The sequence below is a fragment of the Sturnus vulgaris genome, chromosome 2 (assembly GCF_052056855.1).
Source record: "Sturnus vulgaris isolate bStuVul1 chromosome 2, bStuVul1.hap1, whole genome shotgun sequence".
In the NCBI taxonomy this organism is placed as follows: domain Eukaryota; kingdom Metazoa; phylum Chordata; class Aves; order Passeriformes; family Sturnidae; genus Sturnus; species Sturnus vulgaris.
In genome coordinates this window covers 31,083,302-31,109,245 of record NC_142244.1, presented here as the reverse complement: position 1 = coordinate 31,109,245, position 25,944 = coordinate 31,083,302, and the positions used below count along the sequence as shown (strand labels likewise).

Below are 25,944 nucleotides of genomic sequence, written 5' to 3'. Positions count from 1 at the left end.
CTCTATTATGAATGGAAAATTATTTCCCTTTGTGACTTTAGATGAATGGTTTCCATCAGCATCAGTAGGGGGAAGTACTGCTGCCATTTCTGCTTTGCCTATAGCAGTATACATGACCCTAATGTGGGGTAGTGATTGGAACACTTGCTGTTTCTTCCTTCTTTAGTTTTCAGTTGATGCCTTGCTGGAAGTGCATTTTAAGATGAAGACAGCTATTACAATGTCACTGTTTGTTTTGGTCAAGCTGTAGGTACAGAAGAATTCAGTGGAAGAACAAATTAAGAATGGCATCCTTTCTACATAGTCCTTGAAGAAAGAAGCTGAGAGCAATTAATTAGTTTTTCTCTCTGACCAGCCATAATGTAACCCATCAGTGGTTTTAAGTTGTACTTTTCTTGCAGTATGGAACAGCCAAGGTGTTATATATGTATTGTACTCAGTGTTGAATTATGTTCAGTTCTGCCCTGTGTTCTTGTAGGCACAAGACTTCTGAGTGTGAATTCTGCATTTTGGACTTTTCTACCTCGATGCCCATGAGGAGGGAATTAGCTTGCTTCCTGCTGCCTGATTGACACTAAAGGAAGAAGACTGAACAAACAATCTGTTGCAAAATTTTGACTTGTTATCTCTTGACCTTTTGGAAATGTGTTAAGCCAAAAGGATTTGAAAATGCAAAGATTGTTCCTCTGAGTCTTCCTCAAGGAAGAAGTACTCGTGTGTAGAAAAAAGAAGAATAACTCAAATTTGGTTGAAACAGCGTGCTTATATGAGAATAGCAAAACTAATAGTTTATTATAGGTTGGGATGTCTATGCTATCCTTAAGAGATTGGGATAAAAATTAGATGGGCTCTCACATGGAGTCTAGAAATTATAACCATACTGATCTGTGCCTCGGAAACAGGTGCCCATTGCTGCTTAGAGAAGAGGCACATGAGAGTAGAAGGGGCTTTTCTCAGTAATGTTTTGTTGGACATTCATGGTTCTAGGAGAGATAAACACAGAAGGTGAAAGAAAGGAGTGTAAAGGCAGCCAGAGGGAGGGCTTGAACAAATCATTAGGGTACAGCCCAGAAAAAAATCTCAGAGTGTGAGCCTGTGCCTTTAACTGACTCTTTGGGACAAAAAAAAATGCTGAACAAGCCAATTTGATTTGGTTGCATTTGTTTCTGTGGCTGCAAACAGTGCCAAAGGATCTGGTGTGAAATGAGTTGTAGGCAATCCCTTTTGGGGGCCACTGGTTTAGGTGAGATCTCTGTATATATGGTTGAGGGCTCGCTTTTAACACAGTGATAGTGAAAGCAAATTTCTTGTTTGTATTTGGCGAAGTCATATCGTTCAATCATTATGGGGTGCACTGGGGAAACTATCAACCTTTTTGATCAGCTCTGGAGAGAGCTCTGTTCTGTTTTCTCTGAATTCATCTATTGGATTTGTGAGATGGCAAAAGTTACGTGCTTTTTCTTTCCTGTAAACCTTCTTCCAGGGTTCTGTGCAGAGTGAACTCAATGAAAAGGGTTGTTTAAGTTTTTGGTTTTGAAGATACTTTCTTGAGGTCTAGCAAGTAGATATTCTTGCCCCCAACATACTGCTCTCCCATGTTGTGGACACTAGAATGTAGTTCTGAGATCTAGAAAACTGTGGAAGATTGTACTGTGCTGTCTGAGGTTCTTTGTGCTCTGAGGTGTGGGGAGCTAGGGTGGCAAACAGTGATTCACCAGTCCATTTCCATGCAATGTTCTCTATAGCCCATGCCAGCTGAAGAATACAAGAGCTTACTGATGTATTTAAGTTGGAAAGGTTTTTACTTTTTGAAACTATTGCAAGAGGAACTTTCAGGATTTCCCAAGACTTGGGTATCCCTATTCTTTGTGTATTTGAAAATTTTATCACTGTGGCTTAAATAAAGGAACAGAAATAACTTTGAGCATGTCGTAGAAGCAGTATAACACATTCCAACTTTATGTTAAAAAATACTTTATCAGCTGGTCCTGAAGGTAGTCCTTGTGTCATGGTCTTATTTGCATATTTTTGAAATGATAAATTAGGTAGCTGTCACATTATGCTTTTGAGAAGGTGCTAAGTTAAGTGCCCTGCTCAAAGCAATCCCCACTTTAGCACAAGCAGTGGAATTTGTCATTTGACTGAAGGCATTAAACCTTACAGTACTTAAGCACCACAGTGAATTCATTTCCTGAGAGTTATAGGTATGGCTGGTGGACAATTTGTCAAAGGATTTGTCTTTTAATTGATCTTGCAAAAGGAAGTGTGTCCCAATCTGTACTTGATTTTTCTTAACAAACACCACCAACTTTACGTTTTCTAAATCTAATTGAAATTAATTAAAACTGATGCATGGCCGTTCTTTAAAAATTAGTTGGTTGTTACTTTGTCATGGATACTGTTGTGTTTAATTTTTTTATCTGGGAAAAGAAATCTCTGAAAATGGAATTAAGCTTACTTGTCAGTCATTTTGGTGTGTGAGAGAAACACAGTGGGGGCCACAGCTTCATTCAGTTACTGTTATGCTTGAGGGGAAAAAAATACAGCTCTAACCATATGAAAGTCAGAAATGGATGAATAAAAACTACCAAGCAGGAACACTGTGCTGTAGAGAGTCCCATTATGGGTGGAAAACACACTAAAAAAGAACCCTAAAATTTACTTGTTAGGACACTTAATGTCATTAAAGTGCTAGTCGGAGTTATTGCAGTGGTTTATAGATTGATTACAGGTATAAACAGCGAAATTTGGCTATTTTGTTGGTGCACAGGAAGTTTTATACACTCCATGAAAACAGAGAACCCATAATTTTTGCTTTCCTCTAGAGACCAAGATCTGTGCCTACTGAGGGCAGCAGCCTGGGCTGGGATGGCCTGGGGAGACCAAGGCTGTCATGGGCCATGGCTCACCACCTTGTCTTCCCTTGCACAGACTGATGAATCACTCATCAATCAGCTCTAAATTGCTACTGTTTCAAGTGAATGGCATTTTAGCTTAAAGCACCATTGATTTTTATTTGGCTTTCGATGCTGCACTTGAAGTGGTGACAGTTGAGAAATCCATTAGCAGCTCATAGCCTGGGTCCCTGCAGACTCTGCTGAGGGGAACGTCTGGGGACTTTGGCTTTGGCAGTCCAGCACTTCCCTGCTCATCAGTCCGTGCTTTTCAATCATTAGGTGGCCTTCATAATTGCAAAACTTTGAATATTTCAGAAGTAAATGTTGGGAAATGCAAGGCATTTCTGCAAGTACTGATTGCTTTATCTTGCATATGCCTTTTTTTTCCCCCTAATGCTTCTCTCCTAGAATTCCTGGTAGCTTTTTGAAGCTGAATGTCTTTCTGTCCTTTAGGTTTTTTTTGTATTTTTTGGGGTTTTTTTTGTTGCTCAAGTTCAAGTTAGGAAAGCAGATGAGAGGGCTCTTCTTTCTATCTTTAGTATTCTTTTTTCCCCAGAAGCCAAAATGTGCCAGAGGATTGATACTTTGAAAGAGAAGTGGGAATCCTCTTATGTACCTGATAATTCCTTGCTCATTTTGATTATTCATACCTTTGTAGTAACTTTGCTTTGCTACTGCTTGAGTTATTTTCGTATGTTTGTGATGTTTAAGAAAAGCAGTGACATAGTCACTTGTAATAGAAACCATTCTTTTTTGTGCGTAGGAAACTCACAAATGGGTGCTACCATAGTAGATGCATTGGATACTCTTTATATCATGGGCCTACATGATGAATTCAGAGAAGGACAAGAATGGATTGACAAAAATCTTGATTTCAGTGTGGTGAGTAGAGCCTGTCCTAATACTTCTCTAGTCCTTTTCAGAGTGTTCATCTTGGGGGGAGACAGAAGAGGTCTTTCAGGTGAAACTTAACCAAACTTACAGATCAAATATCAGATGTAAACTTCAGTGACATACTCTCTGTATCTAACTTTGTTTTAGAAAAAAAACCCTTAATATATATCCATATATTGTATTTTATTTTTTTTATTTTTATTTTATTTTATTGTATTATAATTGGCTAATGGAAGTAAGCAGAAGTGTTTTGTGAGAAACAACCAGGCCTCATTAATGAAGACAGAAAGATGAGGTTTTACTGGCTGATAGTCGTCGCAAATAACTGAACTATGAAAGACAATTTTCCCCCAAACTACTGTGTTTAAATTACTTAATAATAAAGTCTCTTCTCTTCTTCCATTTCTTAAGAGTTTTAACATAAAATATGCCACTTGAATTCTTGAGTTTTCCTACAGACTCTTAATGTGTCACAAGAATTTCCCAGTTGGCCATACAGCATCTGACATTCTTGAGAGTTTGGAATCATTAAATGGAAAAAATGGCTCTATTGTAGTCTTATTGATTAGTGTTCTTAGTACTAATTTTGGGACTGTCACAGGCTCTGTGATGGAATTTGTATTTCAGTCCTTGGATATGCCCTGTGGTTCCAAAATAATTTTTCATTCAGTAAATGCACATAATGAAATACAGTTGTACGTTCCAAATTCAGGAAATGCTTAATATTGTTTCTATATTTTAACCTACTTTTCAAAAATTGTTTGTTTGGGCTTTGTCTTTTTGATTCATACCTTGACTGTCTGGCAAACATCTAAGAAATTTTACTCTGCTTTTTCAGTTAGTGCCAGATAATTATTCAGTCAGAAACTGAAGATCCTAAATATATCATAGACAGTGTAGACATAATTATACCATTATGAGGGTGAACTAAATTGCTTCCATAACTTTTGTCTAATCTGAAGCAATTTCAATATAAATTTGCAATATCAATCTAGGATTTGGATGAAAGAAATTTAAATGACCCTCTGGGGTTCAATTACATCTTCCAATGTATCAAAAACCATTTCTGAAGGCTGATGAGTAGTCTTGTGTATACACCAAACTTGACTAATTTCCTTGCATGGTTTGGAGTTTATAAATAAATGCATAAATGTGATCCTCTTGGATTCTTCTTATGGGGAGTGGAAATCATTGGTTTCACTTTATACTGTCCCACTGCATGTGTGATTCATGACTTTAAGAGGTATTAAGTGGAATTAGTGTTATTTTTCTTGTATCACCTCTACGTGAAAAGAGAAAGCCTTTTACTAAAAAGATTTGGGAATATTTAAAACTTCCAACTTTTAATCAGTGCTGTTTGAAGAAATCTTTATTCACATAATCTTTCTGAAATATGTAATATGTGCAAAATGCATTTAGTTTTGATCCAAACACTACAGGTGCCATAGAAATAGCATGTAAGGAAAGACAAATGTCATTTCAGCTGTGTGCAGATTGGTGAGTCAGCTCATTCAGTGCACGTTGTAGTGACTTTTCTGGATAAAAGGAAGAGTCTTGCCTATCTCAAAATCTCTTTAATAAAACGACATTTCTGTGCCTAATAGGTTGAAGAGAAGTTTATGAGTGAGACAGATGGAGTGTATGTGGAAAATTAAGTGAATAGGCCACAGAGGGAGTCAGTTGTTAAAACTATCTGGTTCCTCTTAATTTTTTGTGGGTTAAATGAGTCAAAAGATACTGTTGAATTTAACCTAAGGATAATAATGTGGAAGAAGGCAATAAAATGGTTTATTCTCTTGAGTTTCTCACTGGTCCTGCAGTACTACTTGTCATAACATAAAGGCTATTCCGAGACAAAGATTATGTTAAAACAGAGCTCTGAATTTGAGCTTAGTAATTCAGGTTAAAAATGGCCATTATGGGAATTCTCTAATAATTATTTTGCTTTATCTTTTAAACCTAGAAGGTTTGGTGTTATGCTGAAGCATAAGAGAGAAGATGATGAATTACAGAAATGTGTGGTCCTTGCCTTCTTTCCCACCAGCCCCAAATTACTGTAATTGCACTTTGTGGTGATAAAATGGTTAGCGGGCAGGATAAAAACTAATTTAATTTTAATAAAATCGGTTGAAGCTGTAACTAGAATTGTCATTTGGTGTCACAAAGATGTGCACGAGAATTTCAGTTCAGATCTAGAGACTGCAACAGTACAGACCCTTGCATGTGGATTGCCTTAGTATATGTACTTTCTTCTTGACAGTTTTCTTTCTTCCTTGATTAAGGAGTTGGTTAATTATTTATTAATGCTTTCTTTCTGTTCTAGAATTCTGAAGTGTCTGTTTTTGAGGTCAATATTCGCTTCATTGGTGGTCTTCTAGCTGCATACTACCTTTCAGGACAAGAGGTAAGGAGACTGGAAGGTGTCTAAAATTCTGTGTCTTCTAGCAAATGTGGCATGTGGAGACTTTTCTAGAATCTTGATTTCTCAGTAGCTTGTAGCCTAATTTCGCAGCAGTCAGTTGTCCAAAATGACCAAATTCTTTAGAGTATGGAAACTTTAAAGTTTGTTTCTGAGTAGATCTTGTGCCATTGAGGACTTGGTTACAGTTTTGAAAAGCTTCTTTTATCAAGATGTTTTCAGAAGATATCCACTCAAATAAGCATCAGCTTGAAATGTCAAGTGAAATGTCAAGCTACTCATGTCAACAATAACTTGTTTTGATATTCTATAACTCCATGAAGGTAGAAATAATAGCTTTGTCACTTGTTCTGCAAGTCTGTAGGTTTGCTTCATCAAAGTGCTACTCAGTCTTAGCATTTTCTCGGTGACAAACAGAAATAGCAAGCCAATTTTATACAACTTCTGAAACCTCTGTTAAAAAAAGATGTAGAGACATGCTTAGATTGACAGGATGCATGTCCCCAAAGACTTGCAACAATGGACTTCCTAAGTCCAGTAGTCACAGTACTGTGACTCTTATTTAACATACTTGTTAACAAGAGTAGAGCTTGACCCCCAGCTCTTCCTATGTCTTAGGAGCTACCTGTCTTTAACCTATTGCCTGTGTCTTTGATTCTTTGGTTTGTCCTTTATTTTTCGTGACTCTTCTGTAGCCAACTAACAGACATACTTCATGGCTTAAGGCTTTCAGGTGTTCTTAGGTATCTTCTTCCTTTATTTAGAGAAGCACCACATCTGTATCAACAAATTCTCAGAGATTTTAAGACTGCAGCCCTAAAAGTAACCAAGAGAAAGCTCATAATTTTTTGTCTCTTTAAGTCTTTGGCATCTTCCTGGGATCTGTGAATTTTCTCTTTTATGAGTGTCTTCTCTTAGGAATAAGAGCTCAGTGGCAAAGCAAAAATTCTATGTATATCTTGAAAGAAATGTGTGATTTGTTTTTCATCTAGTGCTCCTGCTTCACCTTCTTCAAACTGGAACATATTCCTTGGAAGTATCTACAGTGAATATGAAAAACCTCAGAGGAAAAGCAAGGATCACACATTTATAGCTGGATTATTTGTATAGATACAAAAGGGCTTGTTCACAAGCCCTTTAAAAAGAACTTTTTTTGTCCCAATATGCAGATGGGTGCAGCCAAACACTGTCAAAACATATGCATTGCCTGCATTTGTAAAGCAGAGTATTCCTTCTTAAATTTGCTTCTAACCTCTTTGTAGAGTCAGAACAAGCTCCATTGCTTAAATAGGTTTAATTTCTTTCCCTCTTAGAAAGCATCTACCCTTTCTTTCCTAAATATTGTCTGGGCTGAGTCTTTGGTTTTTAAGATTTTTATTGCATCATTCTCTCCAAAAGATTGCAAATGCTTCATTACTTGTGATACAAGATTATTCCTGTCAAATGTCCATATGTATCATCTTTATTTTCCAAAAAACTGCTAAAAAAAGTGCTCTGACTGCATTTCTTTTAAAATAGTATGGCAGCTAGGACTGCTTTGCGTATCTGAGAGACTGCTTCATTTGCCAAGTTGGATGGGGTTTCTCTGCAATTTGTTGTTGCAGATATGACAAGAAAGGGATTTTGAGGCTCTTCAGCAACTGAGCCCAGGAGAGACATCTGCGTCTGGGAGCTCCTTGGAGTTGGAAACAGGTTGCTTGAGATGTGATTTCCAATCTGGTCTTCTCTCTTCCCAAGAAGGGAACATATTCCTTAGCTCAGGATTGGGGCATGTTTGATTTCTTTATTCACTGCATTCAGACACCTGCAGAGACACTTTTTAGCATTGCTGAGACAGACAAGCCTGTTCCCAGCTGTTTGGGTGTTTTGCCTGATCAGATTGTGAAAGTGCACGTGGACTTAAACCTTTACAGCAGTCTCTGTCTCCTGGAAGGTATCCTTTCTTTGCTCATCAAGCCATCATTTACTTGATCATATTCACTTACTACAACTTGTTGATATTCCAGTCACTATCTTCTTACCTCCAAGCCTCTACTTCTGCAAGATTGTTGCTAGATTAGTTTTAGAAGGTTTTCATACTGGTTTTTCATACTTTTGAATGTCTTGTTTGATGTATTTAAAGTAAGGTCCAGTACAATTAAGTGCTGCTTTGAATTTATTCCATTTTTCTCCTTTCAATAAATACAAATTCTGCTTAGGTCTACAACAGGAGTTTCTGCTGTTTGGTGATAGTTACAAAAGCTGTTCTTACTTCATTTTGACTCCTGTCACTTAGTATTGATAAAGGTACTGTAGGAACAACCATAAAACAGTGTCCAAAAATCAACATCAGCTGTGGAACTTTAATCATTTGTAAATGGCCACATGTGGAGAATTTATAGTCATCATGGTTTATCTACCCTCTGTAGTGTAGTGCCCTTGTAGGGAGAGGGTAACTGTGCTTGATAGGATTTTGTCTGATTGATTCATAATGGTAGCTATTGATCATAGTTTTCAAGTACAGCCGATTATTAATTTAGATTAAATAGTAATTTTAAATTATTTTATTGAAGGCATGTTAGTTTTTAAAGTTTATTTAGCATGACTGTGGCTTCCATGCTGTATTTAAACTGCCGTGTTACTGCTACTATTTAGAGGACCATCAACTGAGATCATAGTTTTAATAATGCTGATTATAGTTAATGGCAGAATTTTAAGCCTTTTGTGTTAAGATTGTGAATATTGCTGTCCTTTTATCAGTAAGGGTTCCCTCTTACTCACTGCAGTGAATTTGTGAATAATGAAATATATCTCCCATACAACCAAAAAGAAAGTTGCTGTTTTTAGCAGCTGACAGCTTGGCTGAAAATGCTGTAGGGCTTGTCCTGTCCAGTGTTGAGTCACAAGCCATTCTTTGTGAAACATGACACGTGTAAATTTTTTAACAGCTCAGCCTCTCACATGTGGGAATTTCTGCTGGACTTCTATGAGTGATAAGGATGTAAAGCTAAAGCTTGAGAAGGATGCATTTTGGTGCAAATGTCGTGGTTGTCTTGCCTCACTGTACCTTTCTGCTAAAGTAGGGAGACAGAATTGTTTCCATGTCTAACAGGTAGTCCTCCTGATGTGTGAAAGATCACCATCTTTCTCTGTTTTTCTGTCTCAGCATGCCTTTTGAATAGAAGATAATCAAGATACAACTGCAAACCTTGACACAGTGGAAAATTTGCCCATGCATTCTGTTTCAGTCTTCTGAAGTTGAAACAACACTGATACCTCTCTGGTGGCAGGAGTCATAGGTCTGCAGTCTGGGGGACCCTTGTTTAAATCCTCTGCACAGTATGTTTTTTGTGGCTGATTGTGGACAGGCCATCTGGTGTCTGGCTAGGTGTATGTTATCAGCTATAAGAGTGCACTTTCTTTGTCTCAGCTCCCACAGAGAAAGGAGGTCTCAATCTGTCATTGATTATGAGATTCTTTGAGGCTTGACTTTTCTCCAGGGTCCATTATTGAAATATATAATGAATATATACTGAAACAGTGTAATATAGAATCATAGAATGGTTTGGGTTGGAAAGGACCTTTAAAGATCATCTAGTACAACCCCTCTGCTGCAGGCAGGGACAGCTTTCAACAGACACATTACTCAGAGCCCTCTCTGACCTGGCCTTGAACACTGCCAGGGCTAGTGTGTCCACAGCTTCCCTGGGCAGTACAGCCTCGTTACCCTCATTATAACAAATGCCTTCCTAATAGGGCCCTAAGAGGGCTTTGAGCAGCCTAATCTGGTGGAAGGTGTCTCTGTGTCGGGATCTGTATGGGTTTCTGTCTTCAAAAGGGCAGAGCAGTCGTTGGTTCCTGTGAAGTTGTTCATTGTAAAGGCACCTCAGTCTCAAAAGGCAGAGTCCAGGGCTATAAAGTGTTAAAGCTTTCTGCCATAAAGGCCTGATTAAAGCAGAAGCAGCTCTCTGGTACAAGAGGTAGGAGCTGCACCTGGTACAGAGTCTGGAGAGGCAGAAGCTCCCTGGCCTTTCTTCTTCTGTTTTTTCTTTCTTGTTCTTCCTCTTCTTCTTTCATGTGATAGTGGTGATGATGATGGTGGAGGAAGAGAGAGAGAGAGCGAGTGAGAGAGTTCTCACTCCAATATAGATTTTTATTTACAAATTACTCAGTGAGCTAAAAACACGAACCTGAAGCATTTCTTCTAAACCTATTTGAATTCTGGTTCTATAATACAAAAGTTTATGTATAATTTATGCATATAGCCTGTTCTATCTGAAGAATGTAAGCAATATTCTTACTATATTTTTATTATGTCTAGAACTATGTTTGTGAGCTCTCACTGCAGCTTGTTTTTACATTAGATTCTAAGGCTTTTGCTCTTTAAGGCACCTAGAACATATTCTTACTTAAGCTTACACCTCTATTTCACGTATGAGTGGCTTAATATACTTTAATTTCTGTAAAGGTTTTTAATTTAACTCCTGCATTCTGTTCTCTCTCTGAGGGACTCAGAGGCTTCTGTTTCATACACTCCAACATCCCTGCCCATGGCAGGAGCTGGAACTAGATGATCTTTAAGGGCCTCTTCCAACCTAAACAGTTTTGTGATAATATCCACTCTAAACCTACCCTGTGTCAGTTTTAAAAGAGTTGTCCCTTCTCCTGTCATTAGGGGCCATAGTAGAAAGTCCTCTTCATCTTTCTTGGAAGTCAGGGCCCCTTTAGCTGCTGGAAGATGCTTTAAGGACACTCTGGAGCCTTCTCTTCTCCAGGCTGAACAACCTCAATTCTCTTAGGCTGCCTTCAAAGGAGATGTGCTTCAGCCCAACAAGTTCACATTCTTCTTTTTTTGGGACCCCAGAGCTGCAAGTGGTATTAGGGTCCTCAGTATAAATGGGGGGGTTTAGTACATTTCTTTTGAAATGATACTGCCAAACTAAAGAAAGAGGAGGTTGGACCAGATAATCCCCTGCAGTCACTTCTAACCTGACCGATTCTGTGAAAGAAAAAGAGGCTCAATAAAAAATGAATGAAAAGAGCATTATTTCTCCTGGGAGTGCTGTGTGTCACAAAATAATAGAATCATCTAGGTTGGAAAAGACCTTGACAATAGAGTTCAGCCTCTCCAGGCAGACTTTCTTGTATTGTGCTGTATGCCAGAGATTCTTTCCCAGTTTCAGTAAGGACTCAGTGCAAAGTGTTCACTCATTGTTATTCTTTATTAAATTGTATGCTAATAGGTATAATCTCTAAGTGCAAAATTCATTGTGCCTAGATGCAATAAGGAGCCCCTAATTAAGTATTTTTGAGGTATAGGGTTTATGAGAGTTGCTTAGTAGAATTGTGAGTGACTGGGAGACATACTGTGAAAACTAGACACTCCTATTTTCTACCAGGTTGTGATAGAATGGATAACATGTTCATATTTTACATTTTCATCAAATAGGATTGTAGTTAAAGTGTGCAAACTGCAAGTTTTCCACCTTTTGAATTCAGAGGCACCACTGTGCTGCTTCTTTTGCATCTGTCTAACAGAGTTAATAGTCCAAAATAACATATTGATGGTAAAATATATAATGGCTTCTTATCTAAATTGAGCCAGACTGTTTCTTAGTAATCCCTGCAGTAATCCTGTAATTTCTGTAAGAACTCCATACAGTCTTCATTATGCTTGTGGGGTGGGGGACAGTACTATGATACACCTGATAATGTAATAGAAATAAGAATTAAATTTTCCATATGCCTAGTTTGGAGTAAACATTGAGTATGGCTCCTTAGGATGAAAAGCAGCCTTACATGATTTAAAAAAAAGACACAACAAAAAAACCAATAAAATAACAAAACAACGAAAAGAGCAACTTTTTTTTTTAATGTGGCTGCATTAAGGGATTTTCTTTCTTTTGTGCATCATACTGGCACAAATATAATTTTTGTCTTTAGTTATGAATCCATGTGATTTTTTTTATAGTTTTCATTGATGCCTAGCGAGGCACTGTTTAGCATTTTCCCCAGAACAGTAGGCTTCTTTGTTTGTTCCAAGTTAATTCCCTAGTCTTACTGTGTAAGAATGTTTTGTGTTCTTTATGATTTTCTTTAACTTAGTATCCAGCACTAATAAAATTAAATATCTTGGTATCACTCTATTGTATGTATCAGCATCAGGATAGAAATGTTTAATGAAGGAGTATCATGTATACAAGGAGATTAGAGCAAGATAAAGCTACTTGCATTTCACAAAAGTATCCCCCAAAAAACCCAAGAATGCTATTGGAGGTTGTACTCTTATTAGATTGGATCAATCTATTCATACAGTCTCCTAAAGTCATTTTCCAGGGAGGTTACCTGCAAACGAACCTGTAGTGTATGGCTGGTTTCTGAGGAATTCTTTGATCTCCTGTGGTGTCTATCTAGTTTTGCAGTTCAAGATTTTATTCAAGATCAGTCATGTTTGGCACCTGGTTTATCTCTGGGTAACATGGCTTTTCTCTTCAGCATGGATGTTGGTATTGGTAAATTCTTTTTTTCAACACAAATTATCTAACTGATCTTTATTTGGTATATGATGGAGTATATGTTCTTCTACTTCTTTCAGTTACACCTGAGAATCTGGGTCTTTTTTGGGCATCAGGGTAGCTGATACTGATTTCTGAGGGAGGATAGGAGCACTGCTTTGTAAAGTCACTGCCTGTCCACAATGCTTTCAACTCCTGGTGCAAAAGAGCAACAAGCAGGCAAGCAGTAAGAATGAATGGCACAAAGCAGAAATGAGTTGGCTGATCTCTCTTTGTTAATGCTGAAAGAGCGAAGCTTGCCAACAGACCACAGCGATAAGCTGCAGGAGAATTTACAAAATAGATCCATTATGATTGTGTCTGAACGTAGAATTTGTGAGAGTGGGCTACAAGGAGACCAGGCGTTACAGTGTCCTCAAGGATGAAAACAGTGAAAGGTCTGTTGCAACCTGATGTAGGATGTCACACTGGAATCTTCAACAGAAGTTGAATTTTCTTGTGGTGTGCTTCATCAAGCGTTGTTATTTCTGCTGTGCTGTCCCCAGACCTGGCTAGTGAAGGAGCAATCAGTATGAGGAACATTTCACAGATGACAATGCCAGAAGAAACCAGCTTTGATCCTTCATTATTGGGTGATCCTTCAATACTGAGCTCATAAAGGCAGATGGAGACTCCTAGAACATCTTGCAGAATCCATTGTTCCTCATTTCGGAAACCCATCCAAAAGACAGCAGTAAAGATACTGAACCCTGCTACAAGCAATATTTTCACTTCCAAGTCTTGGTGAACACACTGCAAGTGAACTTTCTGCTCTCCAAATGGGAATTTGTTCAAGGAGGGAGGGACAGATATCTGCAGAGCCCGTGTTACATACCTGTACCAGAGATTATTACTGTGTTCAAAATCCGATTTTTTACAGTTGTATTTGATGAATTGTTGTCACTGCTCCTCTATGGCTCCTGCCCAGTAGCCTCCAGCATTGATGATACCCACTGCTAGAATGAACGTGATTGCCTGCCAACTGTCTGTCTAACTTATTGAAAAATAGATAGATAAAGTCCAATTTTTTGAGCAAATATACTAGAATACTAATCTCTTCACAGTGATCCCAGTCTGCTGTTTCTGGATACTGTGATGTCTTCCCTAAAGGTTAATAATGCTGTGGGACCACTTCTTGCATTAAAAAAGTTTCTTTCCAGACTGGTTTAGCATACTTACTTCTTACACAGCAAGCCATAGCCAAGCAGAAAAGGGCCCCATCCAATGATATTTACAGAGTTATCAACACCTTCCCAGAGGTGAGGGAGTCTTCTACCTTCTGTGTATTAAGTCTGCCCATTTCCTATGGCTACAGCCCAGCCCAGGTCTGTGACACTGCATGGCTTGCTGGTGGCTAGCTGTAGTGGCGAGCCCTCATGATCATGGACCTCCTCTGGGGCTTTGCCTCACCTGTGGGAGTTGGTAAACTCCCTCAAATAGCAGTTTCAGCCCGAGTTAGGGATTTGGTATTTCCCCTGTGTGTTTTCCACATGCATTACTTTCTGTTTTCTCATAATGTATGTTAGGATATGTGTTAAGTGAGATACTGTTTATATGGAGAGCAGAAAATAAAATCTTCTAATACTGAAAGAGAGTACCTGGAGCAAACATACACAGGCACTTGCTGGAGCTTTGTCTCCAAGTAGGAGAAGGCAGAATGCAAAATGCATGTCATTATTAGGAGGCTGAGGAGGTGTAGTCAACTGAGCCTAAGAGAGTCAGAGGAACGTGGCTTTACATTGATTTATTTTGTTTCATTGCAGACTTTCTTTCAGATACCTAGATTTTATCCAGATCAATATGGATCTTTTAAATGTCTAGATTTCCCCTGTCTTCCAGAACACTGAAGATTAAATATTACAAAAACATGTAAATATAGCCCACATCTATACAGACAAACAAAATTCTTAAATGGTTATTTCAGTGAATAAGCCTGTTTTATTTTTTGAATCCTTAAGAAGTCATTGCTTGTTTTGATATGCTTACTCTCTGATTTTTAAAAAAATGGTATCAAAGGCTCTAGAATGTATCTGCCAAGCTGGTAGTTTTGAGCTAGGGCTTCCCCCAAAGCAGTGTATGTGCTGACTAGTATCCTGCTACCAGCACTCCTCTGTTCCATGCCTGAGATGGTCACTACATTCCAGGGTGCTTGGGAAGTAGTGCTCTGTCCTGCAAATACATGAAGTGTAACCCCAGCCAGAGGGGTGGTCACAGAGGAAGAGCCAGTTAGTCATCACCCATACGTGCTGTGTGGGAGAGCTGGCACGTGTGAGTGTGTGTGTAATGCCTGTATTTATGAGCACCCAAGGTGAACTTTCTGTTCTCAATCTGTTCTGTGGAATTGTATTGGACATATGTCCCATTAATGTTCATGGAGGTTTACAGTCTTGTGAGAGTGTGTGTTGTCATGCTCATTTCAGGCATTAGTAATTGCAAAATGGATAGACTTGAGGATAAAAAATACTGGAGATAGTTACTGGATTTGGAGTGTTTCAGTGATCAGGAGTATGACATTACCTTTTCTCAGCAATTAGCACTGAGTGCATGTGGCCCTCACAGATTAGAGTTCTTAATGCTTCTGGCAATTCAGCATATTTTGTGAAGCAAGAAGAACCAGAAAAAGTAATGCCACAGTGATCTCTTAAAACTTGGATTTAACTCTTCTGACTAATACCTGATAGAAAGTCAGTAACAAAAACAAACGTTGAGCCCCATGGTTTTGGAATTGCTCCCCACAAAAGTTCATCTGCAGCTGTTTGCAGCTGAATTTGAAGGTTGATTCCAGTTCTTGCATGTGTTCTGGTTTGTAGGAAAAGTGACTGAGAACTGGGCTAAGTTAGTGATACTTACATGGTCTGCCAAGAACTCCTTTGTTAGCAGTCCATAGGAGATTTGTAGGGTATGCAGTAGTGACCCCATCTTGCCTTTAGAGTAACTAAGCGTTGTCTGGTATGAGCAGTATTTGTCTGAGGAGAGAGTGCACAAATGACCCATTGACTGCTTGCTTTTTTTCATGAAGTGAAGCTTCACAAATCATTAAAACTTGTGGCCTGACTGGCAGTTGGAAATAAAATATTCCTGCTAGCAGTACTGCATGGGATGGCAAAAGCCCAGAGATGGATAGACGGTTGCTTGTTGCACAGTGTACATGGCTGTGCTTGAGGAACAGCAAGGAAAACAAAGTTAATATTATTCTAATGTCTCTTGTGTGATAGCAGCAGGAGGACACTTATACCATTATGACAAAGTGTTTTTGTCTGCTGCTGATTTATTAATAGAATAGAAAGGGTAGCTTATTTTTTTATTTTTGTTGAACAAAGTTATTTACAGTATTTGCAATATACAAAAAAGATTAATAGTTTACTCTGCTTACCTTTGCCAGCTTTAGATATAAAGCAGTTCATTTACATGACTGTCTTTTTCATCTTTTAAAACACCATCAAAATGACACATCTTTCTGGGCAAAATAGTAATATCATTTGTGTGGATAAATCCAGCCTCAAATCTCATTTAAAGTAGAGCATGAGGGATGTTAAGTACCTGATACTCTATTAACAGATAATCAAACTAATCCTTTCCAGGAATCTGACAGGCAGCATCTCCTCTGTTCAGGAAAACTCATTTGTCAAATTATGTTATATGTGTCAATGGATATCCCCAACAACCAACTGAAATATATAAAATATAGGTCTTCAGTAAGTAAGACAATACTGTGTATACTAGTTTCACTGAATTCTTAGATGTACTGATGAAATCACCTAAGTTAAAGCTTTAAGACTTACCTAAATTAAGTTTTCAAAGGGTGAAAATCTCAGAAGAATTAACAGCATTGTGTACATTCTGTCCAATGAAGATGAGATTTGAGCTTGTTGCCAGGAGATGAGTTGCTTATTCATAACTACTTTTGACAGCTCACTGGTCTCTTAACAGGGCACAGCCTGAAAAAAACACCTCTATTTTAATTTGACTTTTAAACATTGTCTCATATTGGGAGCTGCCACTCCTCACTGCAGTGCAGATTGTAATGCTTGTGCAGTTTCTGTTTACCAGGTTTGTAGTAAACATTTTCTTAACTGGCAAAGGACACTTTGCCCAGTTTATTGCTGCATCTTGGTGCTGCACGGCACCTGAAACAGAGAAAACTGACTTCATTGCAAATTTGTTTCCTCAACTCTGATTGGAAATAGGTCTTTCCTGTTAGTATAATAAACTTTAAACTCATGGAAGTAAAGGACAATCTGTTTTAGCACTAGAAAATACAATAGCTGTGCAGTGATAGCTACTCTTAAAACTCATTCTTTGGTCATGTTCCTGTGGATGACTGCAAAACCTAAGAAGGAATAGGTAATTGGTAACTATTCTTCACATGTTGTTCATCTCTTGACCAGGTCTGTTAGTTTTTCTGTCCCTCTTCAGTAGTTTGAGAAACATATTGATGCTGATGGGCATCAGTGACAGCAAGCACAGTATCCTTCCTGTTGTTGTTCCAGACATTCATTTATTGGCATTACTCTTGACACAGTAACACATTAGTTTCTACCACTGAGCTTTCCTGTTCTTTCCTCCTGGGGTTTTCATGCTTTATCTGATCCAGAAAGGATGTATGGCATTGTCTTTTGTCAACTGAAAGCACAGTTCTTCCAGGATTTTTTTCACTTCGAAACAGAACTAAAATATAACTCTGGACATGATAGTACTTTAAAATTGAGTATCTTTGACTGTCTTTGCCTTTTGGAACTTGTTCTCACTCAGTACTAACTCTCGTGTTTTTGTCTTGAAAAGGAGTTTGCATGCTACCTGAGAAAAGATATGGTGAGACAAAAATAAATGCCAGGAATGCTACAATAACTACTAAGCAAACCCACTAGAATCTAGGAAAAATATTAACAAAAAAAATATTGCCTCTAATGATGTGTGTACCTACCACATGATAAAGATGGCCAACTTATCTGTTAGGAATTGAAAGGATGCTGTCTGCACTAACATTCTGTTACCATTTATGAATTGGATAATCAAGAAACAAATTTTTAAAGGAATGACCAAAAGGTCTCTAGCCTTCCAATTCAACATTCTATGATTCTATGATTTTTTTTTTCAATTCAAAACATGAGATTGAAGATAAGTGGTTATATCAAAATAATGCAACTATGTGCATTTTAAGAAAAGGTCTTTTAATTGGGTAATTGTGAGCCAGATAGTCTGATTTCACTTCTTCTGCCCATCCCAGAAATTTACATAATGGAAAATAAGAGATCATCAGTACAGTAGTTACTTGACAATATGTCTTAACTTATGATTTTATATCTGACTGTACGTTTGCTCTTGATGAGATGGCAAATAAGTAGAAATCTCTTAAGAAATTTAATTGAATGTTCAGCTATGTCTGTGTAAATTAAATCAATTTTAGTGCTGCCAGAGGTGTAGGTGCAGACTGGAAGTTACAAGAAAAATTAACAACCCAGGTTGAACAGACCAACATGAGGACAGAATAAGGGATTGTGTCTTGAGTAGTTGTGGCTTTGGAAGAGTATGTGAAACTCAAAAAAGGCAAGCCTGCTCAGCATGAACCTCTGGTGTGAAATCCTAAGCAAAAGACTTAGGAGCATTTGAGTTTATGAATAGACACTTCAAATATGAGGAGGAATTTATTTCTGTTGAAGTCATTAATAAGACTTATAAGACTGCTGTTGGTGTGCTGCAAGCTTCTTAGTAGTAATGTTCTTAGAAGGATTTGTAGAAGCAGTAGAAAGTCGTGAAAAGTTAGGGGACTGGTAGTTGTGCCTCATGGACACATGAATAGTCAGAATGTGGTACAGGATGCAGTCCAGATATCTCTCTGAAAGGAATCTTTCACTTAAGTACTGCTTATTAATGTGACTATAAAGTTATCTTGACACTTACTCCTTATTTTATGCAGATGATCAGATTGTTGCTCTTGAGCTTTTTTAATTTTACTTTGTGTGACATAAAAGAACAACATTTTTATGTTCCAGTTCTGGTCCTGAGAACTATAAATTATGCTGCAGGAGTCTGGATATTTACCTCACCATTTTATCAAAACAAATGTCTGTTTTTTCAAGTGCCTTGCAGAATTCGTGCAACTATGAAGATTCAATGCTTACTAATTCATTGCTCATAGGTTTTGTTTGCCAACTAATCTTCTGTCAGAACTCAGTCTATATATATATATATATATATATATAAACTGTAGATAAGCAACATATCTGTTGATTGGGGAAAAAAAGGCAGTTCATAAAAAAACCCTAAAAAACCCAACAAAACAATAACCAAACACTATTTACTTTAATCAGGAGCAACGTAATGTGCTTTGCATCTGTCACTGTGTCAGAGATATGTTTTTGAAGATGTAAGAGCTTTGTGATTTTTACTTTGTTTTTTCCCCTAGACTGTGATTTTTGCATTGTAACCTGTCACATTATACCAGTGGGAGAAGGGAGGCTGTGTGTATAATGACTGCTCATAGTGTAAACAATATGTAATTTAATCTCTGTTTAACTTTTCTTTGTAAAGGCAAATACAGTCTAAAAGGGATTGAGTCATTTCTGGCAAAGACTAAAGGGGAAATCAAGATGAAATTTAAAATGGAAAGCTTGGCAGCACATTCAAGAGAAATGGGAGATAGAGGAATAACTGAGAAAGAAAGTAGAAATTGAGACAATCTAAGCACAGAGCTGAAAGACAAAAAAGAAATATATAAGGAAATATGTTTCATGGCATAGAAAAATATATTAGAAATAAAGGAGGTACTTGTCATGAATGGAGAAGGTGCTAGGAAAAGATGTTACCAAAAAGAAAACCAATGTCAAGAGACTTTAATAATCACAGGAAGTAGATAACTGATATTGCACAAAAATGATTCTGATAAAACTTGTTGGCTTAGTACAAACAGCTTAATTATTTGACTTAAGAACGATTTCTTAAGTTTTCTAACACAAATTTTTCTTAAAAACTACAGAGTGACTGGATCATCAGTTTGGTTGTGAACTTCAGGCACATAATGCAGTCTGTAACTCAACTCAGCACAATAGCTGGTAGTGCCAAAATACCAAAGATCATTGATTAATAGAAGAAAACCAGAAAAACAAAAAACAAAACCCCCAAGATTCATTGATACCATTTGCTTTGCCTGGATGTGTTTGGCTACAAAGGCATGTTGAAAGACTGATATATTAGAGTCAATTCTTGTTCCTAGTAATATGTTTTGGAGAGAGGAAGTGTTTTTCCCTTGGCAGATTCCCCAAGATGTTTCTCATAATCCTGTTCCTTACAGCTGTACTCTTGGCAGTCCATCTGTTTTATGTCTTACCTTTTTAAGATCTCCATTATTTCCCTGTCCTTCCTCTTGTTTCTTCCTTTCACTGCTTATTTATGCTCCCTTCTTTTACCAACTTCTCCCTGACACTTTACCTTGTAGGAGGTGGGGGATTGGAAGCCCTGTCCTTTACCACTTCTGTTTCCCCACTGGCAAAGCTGCATGCTGATCTTCTGTCCCTCGATGGCTCTTTTCTTCAATTTCCTGATGGCCATTCAGATTCATTCTTCTCCTTTCTTTTTCTCCATTCCCTTTTTCCTCAGTTTAAATCATTGTCCATGCTTTCACATCTGGTTCCCTCTGCTCCTGTAGTAATTTCCACAGAAAGAAGAGATTATGCTTAGGCATGAGTGGTTGTGGTTGGTGTATTGAGTAAATTCAAGATTGTTGCTTTTAGTCCAGGGACCATTTTTTTACAAAGGTAACAAAACTAGCGGGTTAATAGTGCTTGTGCAGGTAAACTTAGAGTGAAGAAGCAAGAGATATGAAAAGCAGGAAAGATGAAGCACAGAAATTGCCTACTACTCTAACAGCAGAAGAGAAAATTAACTCAAGACTGCCATGGTTTTGGGCTCAGTTAGACGGGATGTGAAGCAGTGTGCTACATCATCTAGAATTACCAGATTTAGGAGGCATTTATATGCCAGATTTTCATCACATTTATTCTGAATTTTAAGTCATCTGTGATGTTGACTGACTGGTGTGAAGTGCCTTGGATTTGAAGGCCCTTTAAAAATTGAGAACATGTAACATTTCTACTCAGAAATGCATGAAACTTGTGCCAAGGAAGCTAATACAGCTATTGAAGTAAATGGAAATTATGCAGTTTAATTGAAGTATTATTAGCCAATGCCAGGTAGTTCAAATATGATTAGCTGGCGGTCCAGTGCATGCCAAATTTTTATGTTCAGATCTTCTAAAGCAAAAATGTTGAATATTTCTAATAAGCTAATATATGCACAGACTTTCTCATATGAGTTTTTCAAAAATATCAGTAGTGTGAAGCCAATGAATATTTCATTACATTCTGAGATGCCTCAGTCAACAGTAACTCATGTCTCTTGTCCAGGAAACCAGCTTTGGAAAACTTTTGAAGAAGATAAAGATAGTATCTCTTAAGAATTCTGTTTGTAAATCTTTCCCTGCTAATCGTAGAGAATCACCAGAGTATTTATATTTTATCTAAGAATCAGCATTTGAATATATAATTGCTAATTTGTAAAATGTAAATAGGGGAAGTTGTAGTCAACCAGACAATATCTGTCTTATCTGCAGTTAACTGATGGAGTTGAGGTATTTTTGTGTTTGTTTTTCAGCTTATTTGTAGACTGTAGCTGAACAACATAATCAAATAGGCATTTTAATGCTTTTCAGTACAGCTCTTAACTTAGGAACCATCACTAGGATATTTCTCCTAGATTGTTATGATGGGATAGTTTCCTCCCATCTCTTTTGATAGTCTTTGTCCCTGTATTCATTATTCCAAAAAATCATGACCTCTATTTTCATCTCAAAGCAGTGTAGAGCCTCTAGGAAAGAAGCAACTTGGATGTATGAATGGACCTGTCCAGTCCTGTGGGCTTTACTGAGCTTTTGGTTTCAGAAGTAGAGTGCAGAGCAGAGCTGCAGCTTTTACCTTGGAAGTCATGATAATTGTGATACACTGCATTAGAAAATTTTTACAAGCTGAATCTCTGGATTCTTAAGCGGAGAAACTTAAGAAGAGCCAAGCTTGTGTAGCCATGAAGTTTAGTTTAGGTGTTTATGTCACAAAATTTCATGTGTCATCTGAAAGTGGACAGCCTTCCTTGCCTTTCCCACTGTTCTTTAAAATTGTCAGCAAAAGCATATCCTTCAGGGAGGAATCCAGTGTGACTTTCTTAAATAAAAGAGTTTGTAGAAGTCTTGTTTATGATTTTACTGGTTAAAGAAAATGTCAGCCTAGTCTACGTGTTTTGAAAACTAAAGGAGTTTCTTTTTTCCGCAAAGAAGGAGCATTCTATGAAGCATTTATTGCCTTGTAAAATGAGAAAATCATCAAGTTTTGTAATATTTGTGGCTGAAGTACTGTCTGCTTTATCCTTTTGCTCTTGAGAGTCCAGAATTTTCATAGTACAGGACTGGTTACATTTGTAGCAGCAGATGTAACCAGTCCTGAACTTCCATGAAGGTGAATTTGGCAGTGTTTTAAAATTAGAATGAAGCAGAGTTTCTTTCCCTCTGCCTGTGTAAACTGCCTGTGTGTAACAGCTGAATGCCTTGCAGAGGTGTAGTAGCTTTGCAGCCCAAGGTTTAAGTGAGTATTGGGCACCAAAGCTAATGTACAAGATGAACGTGATGGCCATTGCCCCCAGATCACTCCTACCTTCAAAAAGAGCAAGCAGAAAGGTCTAGGGAACTACAGCCTGGCCAGTCTTCCCTCTACCCTTGAAAAGAAGATGGAGCAACTAATTTAGAAAACTATTCCCCAGCCCATGAACAACAAGGCAACCCTGAATACATATGATGAACTGACTGTATTTCATAAGATCCTCATAAAGAAGCTGGTGAAGTATGGGCTGGATGAGCAGATAGTAAGGTGGATTGAAAACTATCTGAGCAGACAAATTCAGAGAGTGATCATCAGCCATGCAAAATATAGTTTGAGGACAGTAACTAGTGTTGTACCCCAGGTCCAATGTTCAATGTTTTCATAAATGATCTGGGTGATGAGGCAGGTGGCACTCTCAGCAAATTTGCTGATGACACAAAACCAGGAAGAGTAACTGATATGCAGAGGAATCTCAGTAGGATGGAGAAATGAGCTTGACAGGAACATCATTCAGTTCAGTGAGGGCAGGGCAAAGTCCCGCACCTGAGGAGGAACAAACCCATGCACCATTACATGTGAGGACTGCCCAGCTCGGTAGAAAAGTGGTGGACACCAAGTTGACCATGTACAGCAATGAGCCCTTGCAGTAAAGAAAGTGAATGGTATTGTGGTGTGCATTAGGAAACTTGCCAGCAGGTCAAGGGAGGTGATTCTTACCCATTGCTGTATCCAGTTCTAAGCTCCATAGTGCAAGAGATGTGAACATACAGTCCAACAAAGGACTGACAAAAATGGTTAAGGTACTGGATTATCTCTCATTTGAGAGAATGCTTAAAGAGCTGGGACTGTTCAGCCTGGAGAAAAAAAGGTGCAGGAGAGATCCCATCATTGTGTGCAAATATCTGACGGGGTTAAGTAAAGAAAGTAAATTGTCGTCATAGCCATTTTAAATTGTCACCATAGGCCAGATTCAAGTTGATTCTTGGTTTTTTATCCCTGATCTTAGACTGCTGGGATGAGTTTAGATTTTTCATTTCCATATCGATTTTTTTCTGTCACAAAGTAATACAAATTCATAGAGCATTCCCTTTGCAGAGTAAGTCTTCTCTTGTTTAAAGAGTTTCAGTCTTCTGGAAATGGTAAGTGTTGTTCATCAAGTACTTTGGTAATCATTGCAGCTCACCAAGGACAGCAATAGTACCTCAGCTATGGCATTGTCTTTACAGTATCTGCAAATTTTCCCTCCTTGAACATCTGCTACAGCTCAAGAAACCTGCAGTGCTGATGAGGTGCTTTTGAATTTATGTATTTCTACATCATTGCACCTCTATAGGTAGTATAGTTTGTAACTGCCTCGCTAAACTTCACATGAACATGATTTACATTCTTTGGGACCAATTCTAGATGTGGCATACCTCTTCAATCATCACTAACAAACATCTATGAAATATACCTCAAGTGTTCTCCCACTCTCATTTCATACTATAATAGCTGAAATGTTACCAGAATCTTATTACATCTCCCTCATCTCACAAGATGACTTTGTAATTACATCCAGGAAAATTACTAGAAGCAGATGTGTAAAGAGGGAGCTGTTTCTCCATTTCTCGATAGTAAGATGGCCCCCACTTGCAGGAGAGAATGCCCTAGGAACAGTGTAAAACCCAGGAGCCCCCAAACTTTACAGGGGCAAAGTGAGTTGGAAATTAAGACCCATTCATCTAGGAAATTAGAGCTATTCATGTAGCATGCAGACATCTTTTTCCTATGCATAAGACTTACGTATAAACAGTCATCAAACCTGAAATAAATCCTTGTTAAGCTACTTCTGGTTTTCTTAATTTTTTTTGGTGATAATGCTGCTTGATTTTCACCATGAGCCTTTATCTCTACTCATGCAGAGTCCTCTCTAAGAAGCTGACCTTTAAATGAGTGTTTAGCCACCAAAAGGCAGTGAGGAGCTGACTGCTGCAGATTGAAGTCTGAAGGTAGAAAGATAACTTCATGATTGGGCCAAGGAATACCACATAGTTTCCTCAAGGATTCTGGTTTTTCAATCTACATTTAGTGATTAGATAGGTCTCCCCCATCATCTTCATCCTTAGTGTTCAAAGGAAATATGTTCATGATTTGATACCAATAGTAGTACTGATGGAGAACCAAGTACTACATTTCTTTGAACTTGTGCAGTATGTCTGTTTTGTCTGATGTTTTTTTCAACAATCCAGGGCTATCAAGCCTACAGATTCAGCCATGTTGCATGGCCATAGGTTCTCATTAGTTAATAACCATGAGATTAGAGAGAAGTCTGGCATTTATTACTTTTTAATAAGAATGATTCAAAGGCTGCTCTATGCACATAAATGAAAGAGATTCCTTATTTGTAGAAAACATCTATCATCACTCTTAGAGTTAGGAACAGAGGCCATTTGGTGCTGTTTACCATCTATAGTGCTGGAAAGGAACACCTAACAGCAGTATAGCATAATACAGTCTTCTGAGAGCAGCAGCCATGCATCTAGGCAGTCACTGGATACATCAATAAGGCTTTTCAAGAATTGTTGACATCTTTAAGGCCTTTTCTGCAGAATGTTTTAAAGGCCTTGCTTGGATTAATAGGCTCAGGAGCAAGCTTTCACACTGTGGGGTGGGTGGCAGGTTTGATATGTTAAGCATCAATTTAATGGATGAAAATTATTTAGGCCCTCACAGCTGGTCTGCTGTACATACCAGTTTGTAAATACTGATTGCTGTTTTCATCTTAATGAGGGATCCACTTATCCGATTTGGGGTTTAGATTTTGCTTTTTCTGCCAATTTTCACTCTCTTTCCTCCTAGCTGTAAACAGCTTGATTTGTTTTTGAAAGGAGGAAAAATACTTCCATTGCTTTACAGTATTTGCAGAAAGAAGCATTAGCCTAGTAAAGGCCATGTAAATTAATGGCTTTCATGTGTTAGATTTTGCCATGTAAAATGGAAACACTACAGTGGTTTCTAAAACTTTTCTGAAGAATGTCCATGTTTTGAGAGTGGACAGAACAGCTACCTTGGGATTAATATCCATTTACCTAAAACAGTATTTTTGCATCTTCAAAGCAGGATGTTTTGTTACATCTGTTATGGTGTCTTTAAGGAGATTCTGATCAGCTCTGTACTCGTAGCTTTGTGCTAGAAAAGAAACTTGGGGATAGATGGTGTCCATTATTCGTGAAAGGTGCTGTGTGTGTCTGCAGAGTAGATACCATACCTGAGAGGCAAAACTTTTTCCTCTTACATGCATGGAATGTGCATAAGCCATCTCATACTTGGGACCTGTGGTGGGTTGACCCTGGCTGGATGTGAGGTGCCCACCAAAACTGCTCTGCCACTCCCTTTCTCAGCTGGACAGAGAAGAGGCAAAAAAAATGCGATGAAAGACTCATGGGTCAAGGTAAGGACAGGGAGAGATCACTTGCCAAGTACTGTCATGGGCAAAACAGACTCGACTAGGGGTAATTAATTGATAATGAGAAATTATCAATTATCCCCTGCTCCAGCATGAGAGCCCTCCATGAACT

At 38.1% G+C, this 25,944-nt stretch overlaps 1 protein-coding gene across 1 annotated transcript in view; it reads left to right on the top strand.

The window, feature by feature from the left end:
• Positions 1-25,944, top strand: part of MAN1A2 (mannosidase alpha class 1A member 2) — a 134,353-nt gene that overhangs the window by 56,166 nt on the left and 52,243 nt on the right. Inside the window, exons 4-5 of the mRNA XM_014884130.2 lie at positions 3,661-3,779; positions 6,115-6,195. Coding sequence (XP_014739616.1) covers positions 3,661-3,779; positions 6,115-6,195 — 200 coding nt within the window. The remainder of the gene's footprint in view (positions 1-3,660; positions 3,780-6,114; positions 6,196-25,944) is intronic.